Source organism: Pleurodeles waltl, chromosome 11 (genome assembly GCF_031143425.1).
Source record: "Pleurodeles waltl isolate 20211129_DDA chromosome 11, aPleWal1.hap1.20221129, whole genome shotgun sequence".
In the NCBI taxonomy this organism is placed as follows: Eukaryota; Metazoa; Chordata; class Amphibia; order Caudata; family Salamandridae; genus Pleurodeles; species Pleurodeles waltl.
Window position 1 is genome coordinate 334,201,898 of NC_090450.1, and position 13,795 is coordinate 334,215,692.

The 13,795-nt window shown below is 45.1% G+C and overlaps 1 protein-coding gene across 1 annotated transcript; it reads right to left on the reverse strand.

Annotated features, from left to right (window-relative positions):
• Window positions 1-1,274: 1,274 nt before the first annotated feature.
• On the reverse strand, window positions 1,275-1,775 carry LOC138266613 (large ribosomal subunit protein uL5-like). The gene has a single exon (XM_069215442.1). The coding sequence runs from the start codon at window positions 1,740-1,742 to the stop codon at window positions 1,275-1,277; it is 468 nt and encodes a 155-aa protein (XP_069071543.1). The 5' UTR covers window positions 1,743-1,775.
• Between the last annotated feature and the right edge of the window lie 12,020 nt (window positions 1,776-13,795).

Sequence of the window (13,795 nt, forward strand, 5' to 3'; positions counted from 1 at the left end):
ATTCCTTACTCGCAAGTGAGGTCATGCGTCGTTACTTCTCCGGTCTGGTAGGCAATGCGTTGTTTTTCTCTACCGTGCGAGAGTGACGCGTCGATTTCCAGATGGGGCACCTCAGATCCACTCAGGTTCACGATGATTTTGACACCCAGTACAATGCGTGATAAATCCGGCCGCACTGAGAGGGAAAAACCATACTGTTAAGGGTTGCGTTGTTTTTACTGCTGCATTGCAGGTGGTATGTCAACATTTTCCTTGCATGGCTCCCTGTGCATGGATTTCAGTCCTTGTTCTACCAGCTTCACCTTTCAAGGGCCCAGGGACGGGATAGGTCACCACTTGACATGGCAGTAGTCTCAGCAGGAGTCCAGGTGCTGGCAGAGGAAGTCTTTGATGGACCTGAGACTTCAAAACAGGAGGCAAGCTCAATCCAAGCCCTTGGAGATTCTTCACAAGCATGAATTTACCACAAAGTCCAGTCTTTGTCCTATTTTAGGCAGAAGCAGCAACTGCAGGCCAACCCAGCAAAGCCCAGTCACAGGCAAAGGGGCAATGCTCCTTGGCAGAGGTTCCGCTTGATTACAGAAGTAATCTGAAAATCTTTATGTTTTGGGTCCACTACTCAAAGGAAAGTCTCTTTTGTTCACAAGATCCTGCCTTGCCCAGGCCTGGCTCCAGGTTCACACCAGGGGGTTGGAGACTGAATTTTGTGAGGGCAGGCACAGCCCATTCAGGTATAAGTGGCCACTCATCCCTCCACTCTAGCCCAGATGGCCCATCAGGATATGCAGGCTACACCCCAGCTTCCTTTGTGTCACTGTCTAGTGGAGATTCACAAACAGCCCAACTGTCAGTCTGACCAAGACAGGGAATACACAAGCAGGCAGAGTTACAGATTGGTTTAAGCAAGAAAATGGCTACTTTCTAAAAGTGTTTTTTTTCAAACTGACAATTTAAAAACCAACTTTACCAAAATATGTATTTTTTAATTGTGAGTTCAGAGACCCCAAACTACAAATCCCTATCTGCTCCCTAAGGGGAAACCACACTTAAAAGTTATTTAAAGGCACCCCCCATGTTAACTTATGAGAGAGATAAGGTCTTGCAACAGTGAAAAACAAATCTGGCAGTATTTCACTGTTAGGACATGTAAAACACATCAGTACATGTCCACCTTTCGCATACACTGCACCCTGCCCATGGTAGAACTTTATTAACAAGAGCATACATTTGTGAGCGCCTCATTTTCCTGGAAGGATGATGCCATCGTACTTCTGCTAGAACCAGCATGTGGCTTCCTCCTTGCCAATTTGGTGCTTTGCGCCAATGACTCCAGTCCTGTGTTTTTTGTCTGCAATGCTGAAACCAGGTCTGCCTAAGACCACATAGAAATCCAGGCCATAGATACCGATGCTAGGATCATATTTAATTCCTAGATCAATATGTTCCTGGATTCCAAACCCAAGGGTGCCAGTGGCAGAGAAATTGTTTTTCCTCAACTCATATTCTCTCACCTTAAGGCCTTTCCCCAGAATTTCCTCAGCCTTGGCCCCTCGGACTGTGCAGTGTACAGCAATCTTTTCATTTCTACGGATGCCGAAGGATCTTGCTGTGTAACGGGCTTTAGAGAATACTGGTGTCTGGCCAGTGAGTTGCTCAAGCACCTTGGCTGCATGTGTCAGTCTGTCACCACTTTCACCTACACAGATGTTGAGACAGAGTATGCGAATACGCAGTTCCCTCATGGGGTTCTCGTTTTCAGTTTTATCTGCCGTGATGGGAGAATGCCCATGGGGCTACCCAGGGTCTTACTTAGGAGGGCCTTACATATATAAAAAGGGAAGGTCTGCAGGTCGAATTGGCAGTTCAAAACTGCACACACAGACACTGCAATGGCAGGTCTGAGCCATGTTTACAGGGCTACTCATGTGGGTGGCACAACCAGTGCTGCAGGCTAATGAGTAGCGTTTGATTTACAGGCCCTGGGCACCTCCAGTGTACTTTACTAGGGACTTACTAGTAAAACAAATATGCCAATCATGGAAAAGCCAATTACACCTACAATTTACACAAGAAGCATGTGCTCTTTAGCACTGGTCAGCAGTGGTAAAAGGCCCAAAGTACCAAAAAAAGCAAAAACAAAGTCCAGCACACAGTCAAAACATAGGAAGCAGAGGCATAAAAAACAGGGGAGACCACACCAAGGATGCCCAGTCTGACAGGTATGATCTGTTCCACTTCTACTTCCTTGGGGAGTTAGAGTGTCATGGTTCTAGGCTGCCACAAATTACCTTTACTTTCCAGGTTTGGGAGAGGTGCTGCTAGGTAGCTGATAAAGTCAGGTCAGCAGCTTTCAGTAGCTGTGGGACTAACTTGGTCACTCACACATGATAGTGCTGCCACCCTAAATTTAGCAGTCTTACCCTCCGTAAGAGTTCTATGACATAGCACCCAACGTTTGGTCAGTTATTAATTTAAATGATCTTTTGGGTATTTCATTCTCTCACATGCTAAAGCCACCTTAATTACTTTAGACAGAGACGTCCTTGGTATTAGGGAGGTATTCTCCTCCGCTAAATACATAGTACTTAACCTTAGGCTGTAGGTTGTGCAAGTTTGAACCTTAAATGGATTCCCCAAATTGATTTCTCTGTTTCTGAACTTACCATCTAAAATATGGCAGACCCTCAACTGGTAGCAATTCCAGTAAATATAAGACAACTTCTCCCACAACAACTATTAGCTCATGAACTGATTGTTGAGGGTGGGGATGTTATGCTCAGCGTAGAGCACATGATGCGTACACAACAGAAACTTTCTATCCCTGGGTCACCTTTCCAGCAGCAGATAGAAATTCACACTTTTTTAACAATTATACAATAGTAAATGCACCTGCACAATACAGTGCATATGCATATTTAAGAAATACCACTTTCCAAAATTGGTTTTAAGGCGCCCCTACCACACATTATACAAAATGTTAGATTAGGCCCCTTAAGTAATTAAGGACCTACATGGCGGCCAGAATTAGCCACATATACACCACATTCCAAAGGAGCAAATATGACAGCAGCAAATTTCACACCACTTATGTAATAATTTAGTAGATATATATACATAGACACGTAATACAGTTCGTAATGCAGAATTTAAATACTGCCCTAGCGAAGGCAACTCCAGCAGCAACAGATTTGGCTACAACCGGGATAAATCCTGAAACTGTGCATTCAATAATGGGAAAGGAACCCACCAAATGAGGAGAAATTCTATTTTAGTTAGCACAAAAAATAAATGTCCTGGAAGAAGTTTCCCCCCATACAGGACCCCAAGGCAAACATAGAATTCTCACAATGTGCTTGACTTTTAGGAAGGTTCCCTCAGCAGATAACTGTGCCATTTGGGGTGCAGTATTTGCTGCTAATTACACTACAGCATGCGGTACACCTACACTTGTGAACCTTCCAGAAGTGTAAAAACACTTCCCTGAATTTGAAGATGCAATTAATAGGCAATTGTGCCACAGTATCCTCAATCATATTAAGTAATCTTAAAGGGGAAGCAGTAGCATTGGTAGTACGCGAGTGGCTCTGTGACGTTCTTGTTAGACCTAGCATCCTTAGGGTGGTCTTTCCCCAGTTTTTGGCTTTAACCTCCTGTTTTGTTGCTGTATCTTTTTGTTGGCCTTAGGACTCTGAACACTTTGCCACTGCTAACCAGTGCTAAAGTGCATGTGCTTCTCCCCTAAACATGGTAACATTGGTATATCCACAATTGGCATATTTAATTTACATGTAAGCCCCCTGTAAAACCGTATGCATATACCCAGGGCCTGTAAATTAAATGCTACTAGTGGGCCTGCAGCACTGATTGAGCCACACACTCCAGTATCCCTGTAACCATGTCTCAGGCCTGCCACTGCAGAGTCTGTGTGCAGACTCACTGCAACCCCGACTTGGCATTTAAAACCTCTTGCCAAGCCTTAGACTCCCCTTTTCTTACATACAAGTCAGCCCTAAAAAAAGACATAGGTAGCCCATAAGGCAGGGTGCCATGTGAGTAAAAGGTAGGACATATACTTTTAAGCCTTTCAAGTCCTGGTAATGAAAAACTCCCAAAGTCGTTTTTTCGTTACTGTGAATCTGTCCCTCTCACAGGCCAGCACTTCTTAAAATACTTTTAAACTGCAATTCCTGGTCTGAGAGGAGTAGCTGCATCAGGTTTAGTATCATTGGACTGATAATGATAAATCCTCTTTACTGATAAAGTCAGATTTGTTAATAATGTTCTAGAAATGCCACTTTTAGATACTGAGCATTTCTCTGCTCTCACTTCCCTGTGTGTCTACAGCATGTCACCAATACACATCTGACTTGGGCTACGTGACAGCTGCACTTGTGCGGTCCCTCCAGACACCCACAACACAGGATACTCAACTGCATCTGCATACTGATGGGTCACATTTACACTTCAAAGGGAAGTGACCAGAGCCACACAAAGGGGCTGATTACCTCCCACTCATAGTTTGGATCCAGGGCTGAGCTGAAAGGGGGTACTTGTGTACTTAACAGAAATCTTTTGAAATCATCTCCCACATCAAAGACACTGTTTGGTAAACGTACTGGGTCTCTGACCCACTCAAATCAGTACACTTCTGGACTCAAGGAAACTCTGCTGGAGTAAAGACTGTTGTGTGCCACATCACCACTCTGCCAGACCTGACTGTTTCCAGGAACTGCGGCTATGCCCTGTTGTGCTGCCCTGCTGCCTACTGATCTCTGCTCTGCCCCCCAAAGACTACAAAACAGCTCCAGAGTGTCTCCAAAGGCTTGCTAACTTTCCCCCTGTTCTTTCCTGAGTTCTCAGGGACATCAAAGACCTCGTCACCCTGCAGGATCACCATCAGGACCTCACACCACTGTTAGACTGAGTGTGGCACTTATATTGTGATTCCTCCTACTGTGTGCGTATCCTGGGAGCAAGTGTGCTGCGCTGATGTGATGAGACACCCTAGGGGTCCTGAGGTGCTACGAGGGCTGCATCTTCTTGCATCAATATTGCCAATGTGCTGAGCGCACACTTACCAAATCCTCTCCCAGGGTTGAGGGGGCGCTTGACCGGCCCAATATTGCTGTGCCTTCTCTTCCCCTCCATTGGAGGGAACCGTGCACCAGCATGACTCAGCCCCGTGTTGCGGAACTCCCTGTGCAAAGCCGCTGATATCCCAGACTAGAGGCGTCAGGGAGTTGCACATCAGCACAACTCAACCCAAGTGTGCAAAGTCACCACCGTAGAACCTTGTGTAGAAGCGCACAAGTGCCTCCAACATACAGCAACTACCCTGTCCAGAAACCTGCCCGCATTCTTGTTTTCTCAAGCAGTAATATTATGAAAGCACATTATTTTATCTCTGAACAGAGAGCGACCGTGCAGACGCTTTTCCATGCACTGCTAGCTTGAACATCACAAGAATAATCACACCTCTACTATCTGAAGGAGTCCACAAAAGATTTATTCAAAAGTTTTGATTAGATCTTTGAGGTTTTAGTTTATTACATGCTTTCTGGCCTAGCTTCTTCCTACTGGCATGATTCTTGAATTATTGATTGGATTTTTGTCGTTTTGGTCTTGATTGACCGATAAATAATCACTATTTTTCATAAACCCTGTGTGGAGTCTTTTTGTGGTGTTTTCACAGTAATCACTGCATGTGTGTTGCACAAATACTTCACATTGCCTTCTAAGTTAAGCCTGCCTGCTCTGCGCCAAGTTAGGAGAGGCTGATTACAGTTTAACTTAGGTTGTGTCATTGACTTACCCTGACTAGGATTGTGGTCCCTACTCTGCCAACTAGAGACCCAGTTTCTCACAGTCCCTCAACAAGGACAGGAACGCGAGCTGCCTAAGATTATTGTTGAGAAATACTTTATAACCACAATTACAAGGTAAATCCAGTAAGGACAGTACTGCCACGCGTGTTAAAAAAAAAAAAAAAAAGTAAATACTGGGATTAAAAGAAAAATAGCAAGGACAAACAAGAGGAAAAAGGAGCATCTCCGAGTTCGGAGACCTCAGAAAAACATTACAACCTTAGAAATAAAGAAACTTTAATAACTCCGGACAGATATCAATATACTAATACACCCCCATCTTGCTCCTTTCAGGACTCACCCGAGAAATGCAGTGATAGAGGAGGGCGATCAGATCACCAAAAGGACTGTGTGAAACAGAGAAAGGAGTAACAATGCTCATCGGAAATTTCAGTCAAAAAGGAAGAGAAACTTCCACACAAACCCAGTTAAAAGAAAAAAAAAAAAAAAGGATAAAAAGCTGTAGCACTTCGGCTGAACATGCCACACATATTGAGAACATTATTGACTAATAAGACGTAGGCAGTGACTCTGCTAGACAGTGCAGTATCGGTCACAACAATTCACCAGAATCTTCTACAACTTCTGGATGTGACACCAACTAACGACTTCCTTGAAGTCGAAACTGTGGACAGGCGCGTTTCCCATCCGAAAGGGTTTACAAATTAAGAATTTAAAATGAGGTGGGGACACAGAGCGCACCATTAAAATTATCTTCTGGGGAAGATTAACACTAAGTTACGAGATTCTAATGGCAGAAAAAGATTGGCCACCTGAATTTTTCCCTTCTCTCCCACAAGGGGAAGATGCCATATTGCCTTCTTAGTCCTTCTTCCAGACACAGTAAAAGAAGCTTACACTGCAGATTGGGCATTGATGTGAGCCCGCGAGCGCTGTATCGCAGCCATGTGGGGTGGGACCACGTTAAACCAATAAGATCCACTCCACAGATCCAACCTCAATATTCCATTAATCATGAGGCTAAAGCACCAGTGAGGGAAATTCTCTCAAAGTGAGTAGCCGGGAGTAATTGAACCTGTGTCTCTACTATGAATAACCATTTGTTGCTAAGCCAGACCATTCATACAGAATAGTCTTAGAACAGACACTTAAACAGTCATACATGCACATTTGCAATACAATTTCACATAGTACCTCATTCACTCACAGTGTTAAAAAAGTAAAAAAACAATCTTATTTCTGATGTTTTTCCCCCAAAATCTAGCGCCAGAAAGCAGGGATTTAAGTGCCTTCTTAGTGCTCAATTCTCAAAGAACACTTTGTAGACTCCCTCAAGGGTATAAGGACAGTCCTAGATTGTTCTCAGCCCGTCTAACATCAATAGTGCATGATATAGATCCAAAGGGGCTGTCTTATGTCGATGACTTATCTGACAGACAATCTCAACACGCATTTAGCAAAAGGTGGATTGCATTGTTTTGGGATTCGTTGCACAGGGCTACAAATTCAATTTCAAGAAAACAAAAATTACTTTTCTGTCTTATTTTTAGGATACAAACTATTGAGGAAAAGAGCCTGGCACCAGTATTCCTAGAGAAATGTGTGCAGCTCCAACACCAAATACCATCAAGAAACTACAGTCATTGGGCCCGATTCACAAAGGTAAACTTACGCATTTGGTCTAATTTTAGACCAAAAGTGTAAGTTTATGGCTGCTTGGTATTCACAAAGGTAAATTATGAGTAGTATCTTTACGTACACACTCGGTGCAGATCATACACACTCGGGCCGGATATGGCAGAAATGCATGATGACACATCTGTGTGAGTGCCTACCATCCCCCACTCAGCTCCAGCTGAAACTCCTCAGCCCACACCCAGTCCCAGCCTTGCTGCAGATATAAAAGCGAAGCAGACACAAACAAACCCTTTCAGACCTTGCAACATGTCGCTGACTTTGTTTGCTGGTTTGCCCCTTGTTATGCAACAGGATCAATTGAGGAGAAGGAGGAGAGTTGAGAGGATCTTTACACAAAGGATAAACTTCTTTGGGATGTCCAGCCAAGATGTCCTGGCCAGATACTGTTTACCTCTGAAATCATCTTGGAGATGCTTTGTGAGTGGCAGCAGGATCTTGACTCAGTGATCTGTCACTCCCACGCAATCCCAGCCTTTGTCAAGATCCTAGCAGCTCTCCATTTATTTTGCTATGGGGTAATTCCAGAGGGACACAGGTGACTTTGTGGGCATCTCCCAGGCAACCCAATCCTGATGCCTGCATCATGCACTGAGCTGCATAAATAGGAGAACCGATCCTCACATGCGAATGCCCCATACACTGGCCAGAAGGAAAAGGGTAGCTAGGGATTTCTTACTCATTTCCTTATTCCCACGTGTGCTGGATGCAACTGATTGCACTTGTGGCTCTACAGCCACCTCGCCACAATGCACACATCTTCTGCAACAGACACAGATGGCACTCCATCAACATGCAGGGTGCCTGTGATGCCAGTGGTAGCTTCTTTGATGTGCATGCAGTATTCCCAGGTAGTCCCCATGACAGCTATGTGTTCCACAGGTCACCTCTTGCCTGGCAGATGGCAGTGGGAGAAATTGGCAACATGTGGCTACTGGGTAAGTAACAAGCACCACACAAGTATGAAATGTATAATTGTGTATATACACGTGCACAAACATTAGACAGAGCTGATCCTCATCCCACATTCATGCCCCAAACCGACACAGCATTTACCAATTCATACAGCATGTACTATACAGATGCATGAGGGACCTTCTTCAAATGTTACTCCTTTTCCTTCCTCAGGTGATGCTGCATATGCACTCTCCTTTTATCTCCTCACACCATACAGACATGCAACCACTGTGCCTCAGAAGAAGTACAATAGGGCACACAGAGGTACATGAGCCATCATGGAACACAGTTTTGGTATCAATGATGGTGGACACTCAACACTGTGTCCTCATATGCAATCCTGAGACTACTTTGCGAATCATGCAATGATGTCTGTATACATCTGTCCCCAGGAGTCAAAAGATTGTCTGTGCATGTTATCATGTGCACATCATGGACTAGCATGTCAAACGTCAATGATTGCCTCATTGGCTCCGGGGATCAAAGCTCAGCATGTGTGAGACCTCCGTAGATTGTGTCACAAAAGGCCTCTGCTTCACAAAGGTGGTTTCCCATTGGGGTGAAGGTGCCATATCAGAGGATCTGTCCTTGTAACCAAGGTGGATTTTCCTGCCATGAGATATTGCAGTGTAATGCAATGTGTAATGATTGAGGGGCCACTGTCAGTAGTGCATAGGTTGTGGTCATGTCCTGACTGGCCAAGGTGGGTATTAGGCTTTTGTCACGGGCACTGGAGGGCAGGGGGCAGGTCTCATTATGGTGTATTGTTTCAGAATTTGCATGCCAATATGTGCAACCAGTTAAAAATTGACAACCCTCCATGATCCATACAGTTGAATGTACGGTTTCTGTTTTGGGGTTGGTACAAGGAACTAGTCAGTGCTGCAATGGTTTTCCAGTCCTACAATGTACATCTGGCCCGTGGTGTACTTGGTACTGTGTGTCCAGGGGTTGACATCACAACCTGAACCTGGATTAGTGATACAGCACAGTTTCCCAAGTTGTGCATAAGATATGTTGACCACATGTACCATAATGCAATGCAAAGTGCAAAACTGTGTTGGGAAGTCCTGTAGTGTAAAGTGTATCCACAAAACTTTCCATTCCTCCCTCAGCACACCTGCCCTTCCTACACACTTGTATATGTCACGTTTGATTTCCATTTTCCACTTTTTTAAAAACTGCCACGCCCCACAAGCAGATCCTAAGCTCCACATGATCTGCACTTGGGGGTAGAATCTGGCGACAAGCTGAAACCCAATGATAATCAACATGAAGTGACAGAGGAAATGCAAGACAGGAAGTCCCAGACAGGAAGTTGCAGGCAGCCATTTTCTAGTCATTCTGAGTCATCTTCTGCACAAACAGGATCCTCAGCCATCCTGCGGCTCAGTTAATCTTTACTGCCCCCAACATGGCTGAGGGAGTTGAGGAGGATCCCCTTCAGTGAAAGGGAATTGGACATCCTAGCCGAAGGGGTGCTGGACCACTACCCTCAGCATCACAGGGGCCCGATGACCAGTTGAGCAATGCAGCAGTGCACTGGGCGTATACTACCGGCGGGACAGGACGTGCCGCAAGCACAGGGAGGACCTGAAACGGGCACATCTGAGGGCCCAATAACTGCTTGGGCAGTCCTCCCAGCCCCATGTGCACCGGCCCGCCGCACACCACTGTACAGGAAGGTCCTGAGTACAGCCTGGCCAACATTCCATCCTCAGCTGGAGGAGATGGAGCAGCAGAGATCTGGGGAGTGGATTACCTGTATGCTGTGTCTGGTAGCATGGTGTGAGTGGTAACAGAGCTGTACAAATGTGTATCACATGTCATCAAGTACAGAATCTGGACATTATCTGCAGCAGTCATAAAGCCACTGCCCCACGGGATTACATTGGAGGCACTGATCAAAGTGCATTCTGGGACTTGTAGAGTGCTGGACACTACAGGGAAAATAGCTATCACTCATGCTTTAATGTGAAGAAATGCAATGCCTCCACCGTGACTGGGGAAGCAAGGGCCTTATCCTTGCTAGGTGCAATGCCAAATGGATGGGCCAGGCACTGTCCAGTGTGAGGTCAAGTGGTCACATTTCTTGTGTCGGATGCTGTGACATGCATGCCTTGGTTGTGTGTATTATCCATGTAAAAAATGATTTCTTGTATCATGGAGTAATGGCTGACTTTGGAATACCGGTCTCACACAAAATGGTTCTGGAACTCCCAACGTTTAACAAATGAATCTGTCCTTCAACAGTGGCTCGTCTGTCTAATTTCACAGCTAACTAGCTGAGCCATCTTTGCACGTGTCAATTGGTGTGCAGCACCAGCAGACAATCTTGAACTGCCAAATGTGGCACATGCCATGTGGATTGACAGATAGTTTCAGGCATCCCACAATGCATGTACTCACAGCTTAGCAAAGGTCAGGTCCAAGGGCTGGTTTGCACTTGTAAACCCATTCAAACATTTAGGTAGAATCAGACCATGCTACATAGCAGATATGCAATATTTTGCAGCTACCAAGTCTACACTTGGCAGGGTGATCATTGACAAATGGGGCCCTATTCACAAAGGTCAACTTAGACCAAAAGTCTATGGCCCATATTTATACTTTTTTTAGCTCCGCATTTGTGCCTCTTTTCGACACAAAAACAGCACAAACTTACAAAATACAATTGTGTATTTTGCTAGTTTGAGCTGTTTTTGCATCAAAAAATGACACAAATGCGGCACTAAAAAAGTATAAATATGGGCAAATGTTTGTAAGCTTAGACTTTAGGTCTAAGTTTACCTTTGTGAATTGGGCCCATGGCTTTGGGGCAAACCGCTTCATTCAGACCTTGTAGACTGACTAATGAAGAAAACTAGATAGTGAGAACAGGAAACCCTTGTCCCAATATCTTTGGTTAGCTTGAACTTCAGCCCAATATTTCAAACGTACAGCTTTTATGGCCGTTGAGAATCTTAACAAGATTTTTAGGTTTTGCTTAAGGTTAGTTTTTTGTCATGACAGTAGAGTATACCACTCACAATTGTCAGAGATGTCAATGTGTGAGTTATGTCTGGACATATCAGTGATAGGACACATTCTATTGGGACTCAAAGTCAGCGGGTATTGATCAGTGAGATCAAAGGTGGACAAAGTCATTTTGCTTCAGATACTCATATGTTTTGCCATGATTTGGACACCAACTACATAATGTTCTTACTTCCATTTTCAGTGGACCCAGCTGGCCAAGAAGACCAAGAAGAGGACTGAGGAACAAGGAGAGCTTCCTTTGGATGACGGCAGGCACAACCTCTATCGTCTACTGAGGAGGAGGGACCTGTACCATCTATAGGAGGGGAAGTGCACCCACCAGGATGGACTCCGAGGACAATGCCCGGTTGGAGGCTGCCATGTTAAAAGCTGCAAGTGATTTTCCACGTTGTATAATGTGCTCTCTAATGTTTATTTGTATTTTGTTCCCACCAAGGGCAGAGGATGATAAGAATGTACTCAGAAGGTAGGGAACAGACTCGTTTTCGATTATCACCTTGGGATTGTGGCCACATCCTGGCGTGTTATTTTCAAAGCAGGCCTAAAGCAATCAGCATTTTGTGAATAATAAACTTCTGCAGGGTGAGGGAATTTTATTTTTTGTTCAAAGTATAAGAGGCCGAGACCAGATGGACCGGGGACAGAGAGTGTATGCAGGTCTCAGGCACATCCAGGACGCTCGAGTGTGCCATCCTTCTCGTAAGGATAATTGATCTCTCTTTACTCGATCAATTCCGCCATACCAGCGATTTGATGCTGATTAGGGGAGAGATGAAGGAGTGTTGCCCTTGCCTCATGGTGATGCATACTTTGTAATTCATTATTTGCTTTGCATTATAATAATGATACATATATTTGCTGTGTATATTGCAGTGGAGAATCATTTGTACATTATTGCTATGACCATTTTTTAATTTGTGCTTTCAACATGCTAATCTCCTTTTATGGATCAAATCTGTTTATTATTTTGAACATATAAGCATACAAAAACAGCATATCACAGGGCCGTGAGAGAAATGTATCACTGCAGTAAGAACTCAAATCTACAGCCAAAAATCCCTCCAATTAATCCCTGTACCGTTCCCAAAGGGACATCCCCACCAGCCCCCTCCTTGCGGTCCAGTGAGCAGGCTGGCAACGCCCAATAGTTTCAGACTGCGAGTCCCGCCGATGAGACCCCATGTAAACACATAAATAAACACATACTAACAATGCTTCCCCTCCAGCACCGATGTCATCCTCCTTTCTCTCCACTCCCCTACTCCTCCCCCTCGCCCAGTCCCAGCCCTCCCAGATATCCCCCCACACAGCACTCTAACCAAGGTTCAAGTTAGCCTCAACACTCTCAAATAAGCCGGGCATGTCAACTCAGTGAATTCTGTGGATAGGATCTGAAGGAATGGCTTCCATAATACACTCATTTATCCCATCCGCTGTTGGTAGGCTAGGGTGAGTTTCTCCATGGCGAGAATAAACCAAAGATTCTGGAGCCATGAGGCATGGGTCGGAAGCCTATCTGTACCCCATAGAGCCAGGATCAACTGTAACGCTGCGTTAAGTGCCAGAGCCATCTGCCTTCCTTTTAGTGATCTCAAGGGAAAAGCGAGGGGATTGGGCAGCCCCAACAAAATGTACGATGAGAATCTAGGGATCTTAGTATGGAACGCTGTATATATATCATCTATAATGCTTTCCCAATAACGATGGAGCTTGGACAATGCCAAAGTAGATGCACAAGTGTGCCTGTGGCTCCACACCCCCTCCAGCAGAGGTCAGACTTAACATGGTCCCATGCGTGTATCCGTGCCAGAGTGTAATACCAGTAGGAAGCCACTTTATATGATGTCTCAGTCCCTGCTGGATTATAGGCTGTGTGGTGTATTCTATAGAATATGCTGTCCCACTCCTCATCTGAAAATTCCCTCTCCAGCTCCCTCTCCCATCTCATCTGTCCCTTTGACTTAGGCGGGCGCTTCTCCCCCTGCAGAAGCCGATAAAGTTCTGAGATAACTCTTTTATCATCCTTCTTTAGCAACAGCCATTTCTCGAACGGCGTAAGTGGCCTATCTATTAATTCTCTGTTAGCCGGCAGGAGAGCCCAGTGCCGTATCTGATAATACATCAGCCTATCTGCCTCCAACAAGCCATACGTCTCCTGTGTCTGTACGAAGGACAATACCCCTTGTTCGTCAAAAAGGCTTCTCACCCTCTTGCAACCCTCCTCATACCAGCGCCTCAGGCCTTCCAGACAAAGTCCAGGCTCGAAATCAGGATTCGCG

Bases quoted from the DNA above. Each gene is read 5' to 3' on its own strand.
- LOC138266613 (XM_069215442.1), bottom strand. From the start codon at position 1,742: ATGAGGGAACTGCGTATTCGCATACTCTGTCTCAACATCTGTGTAGGT.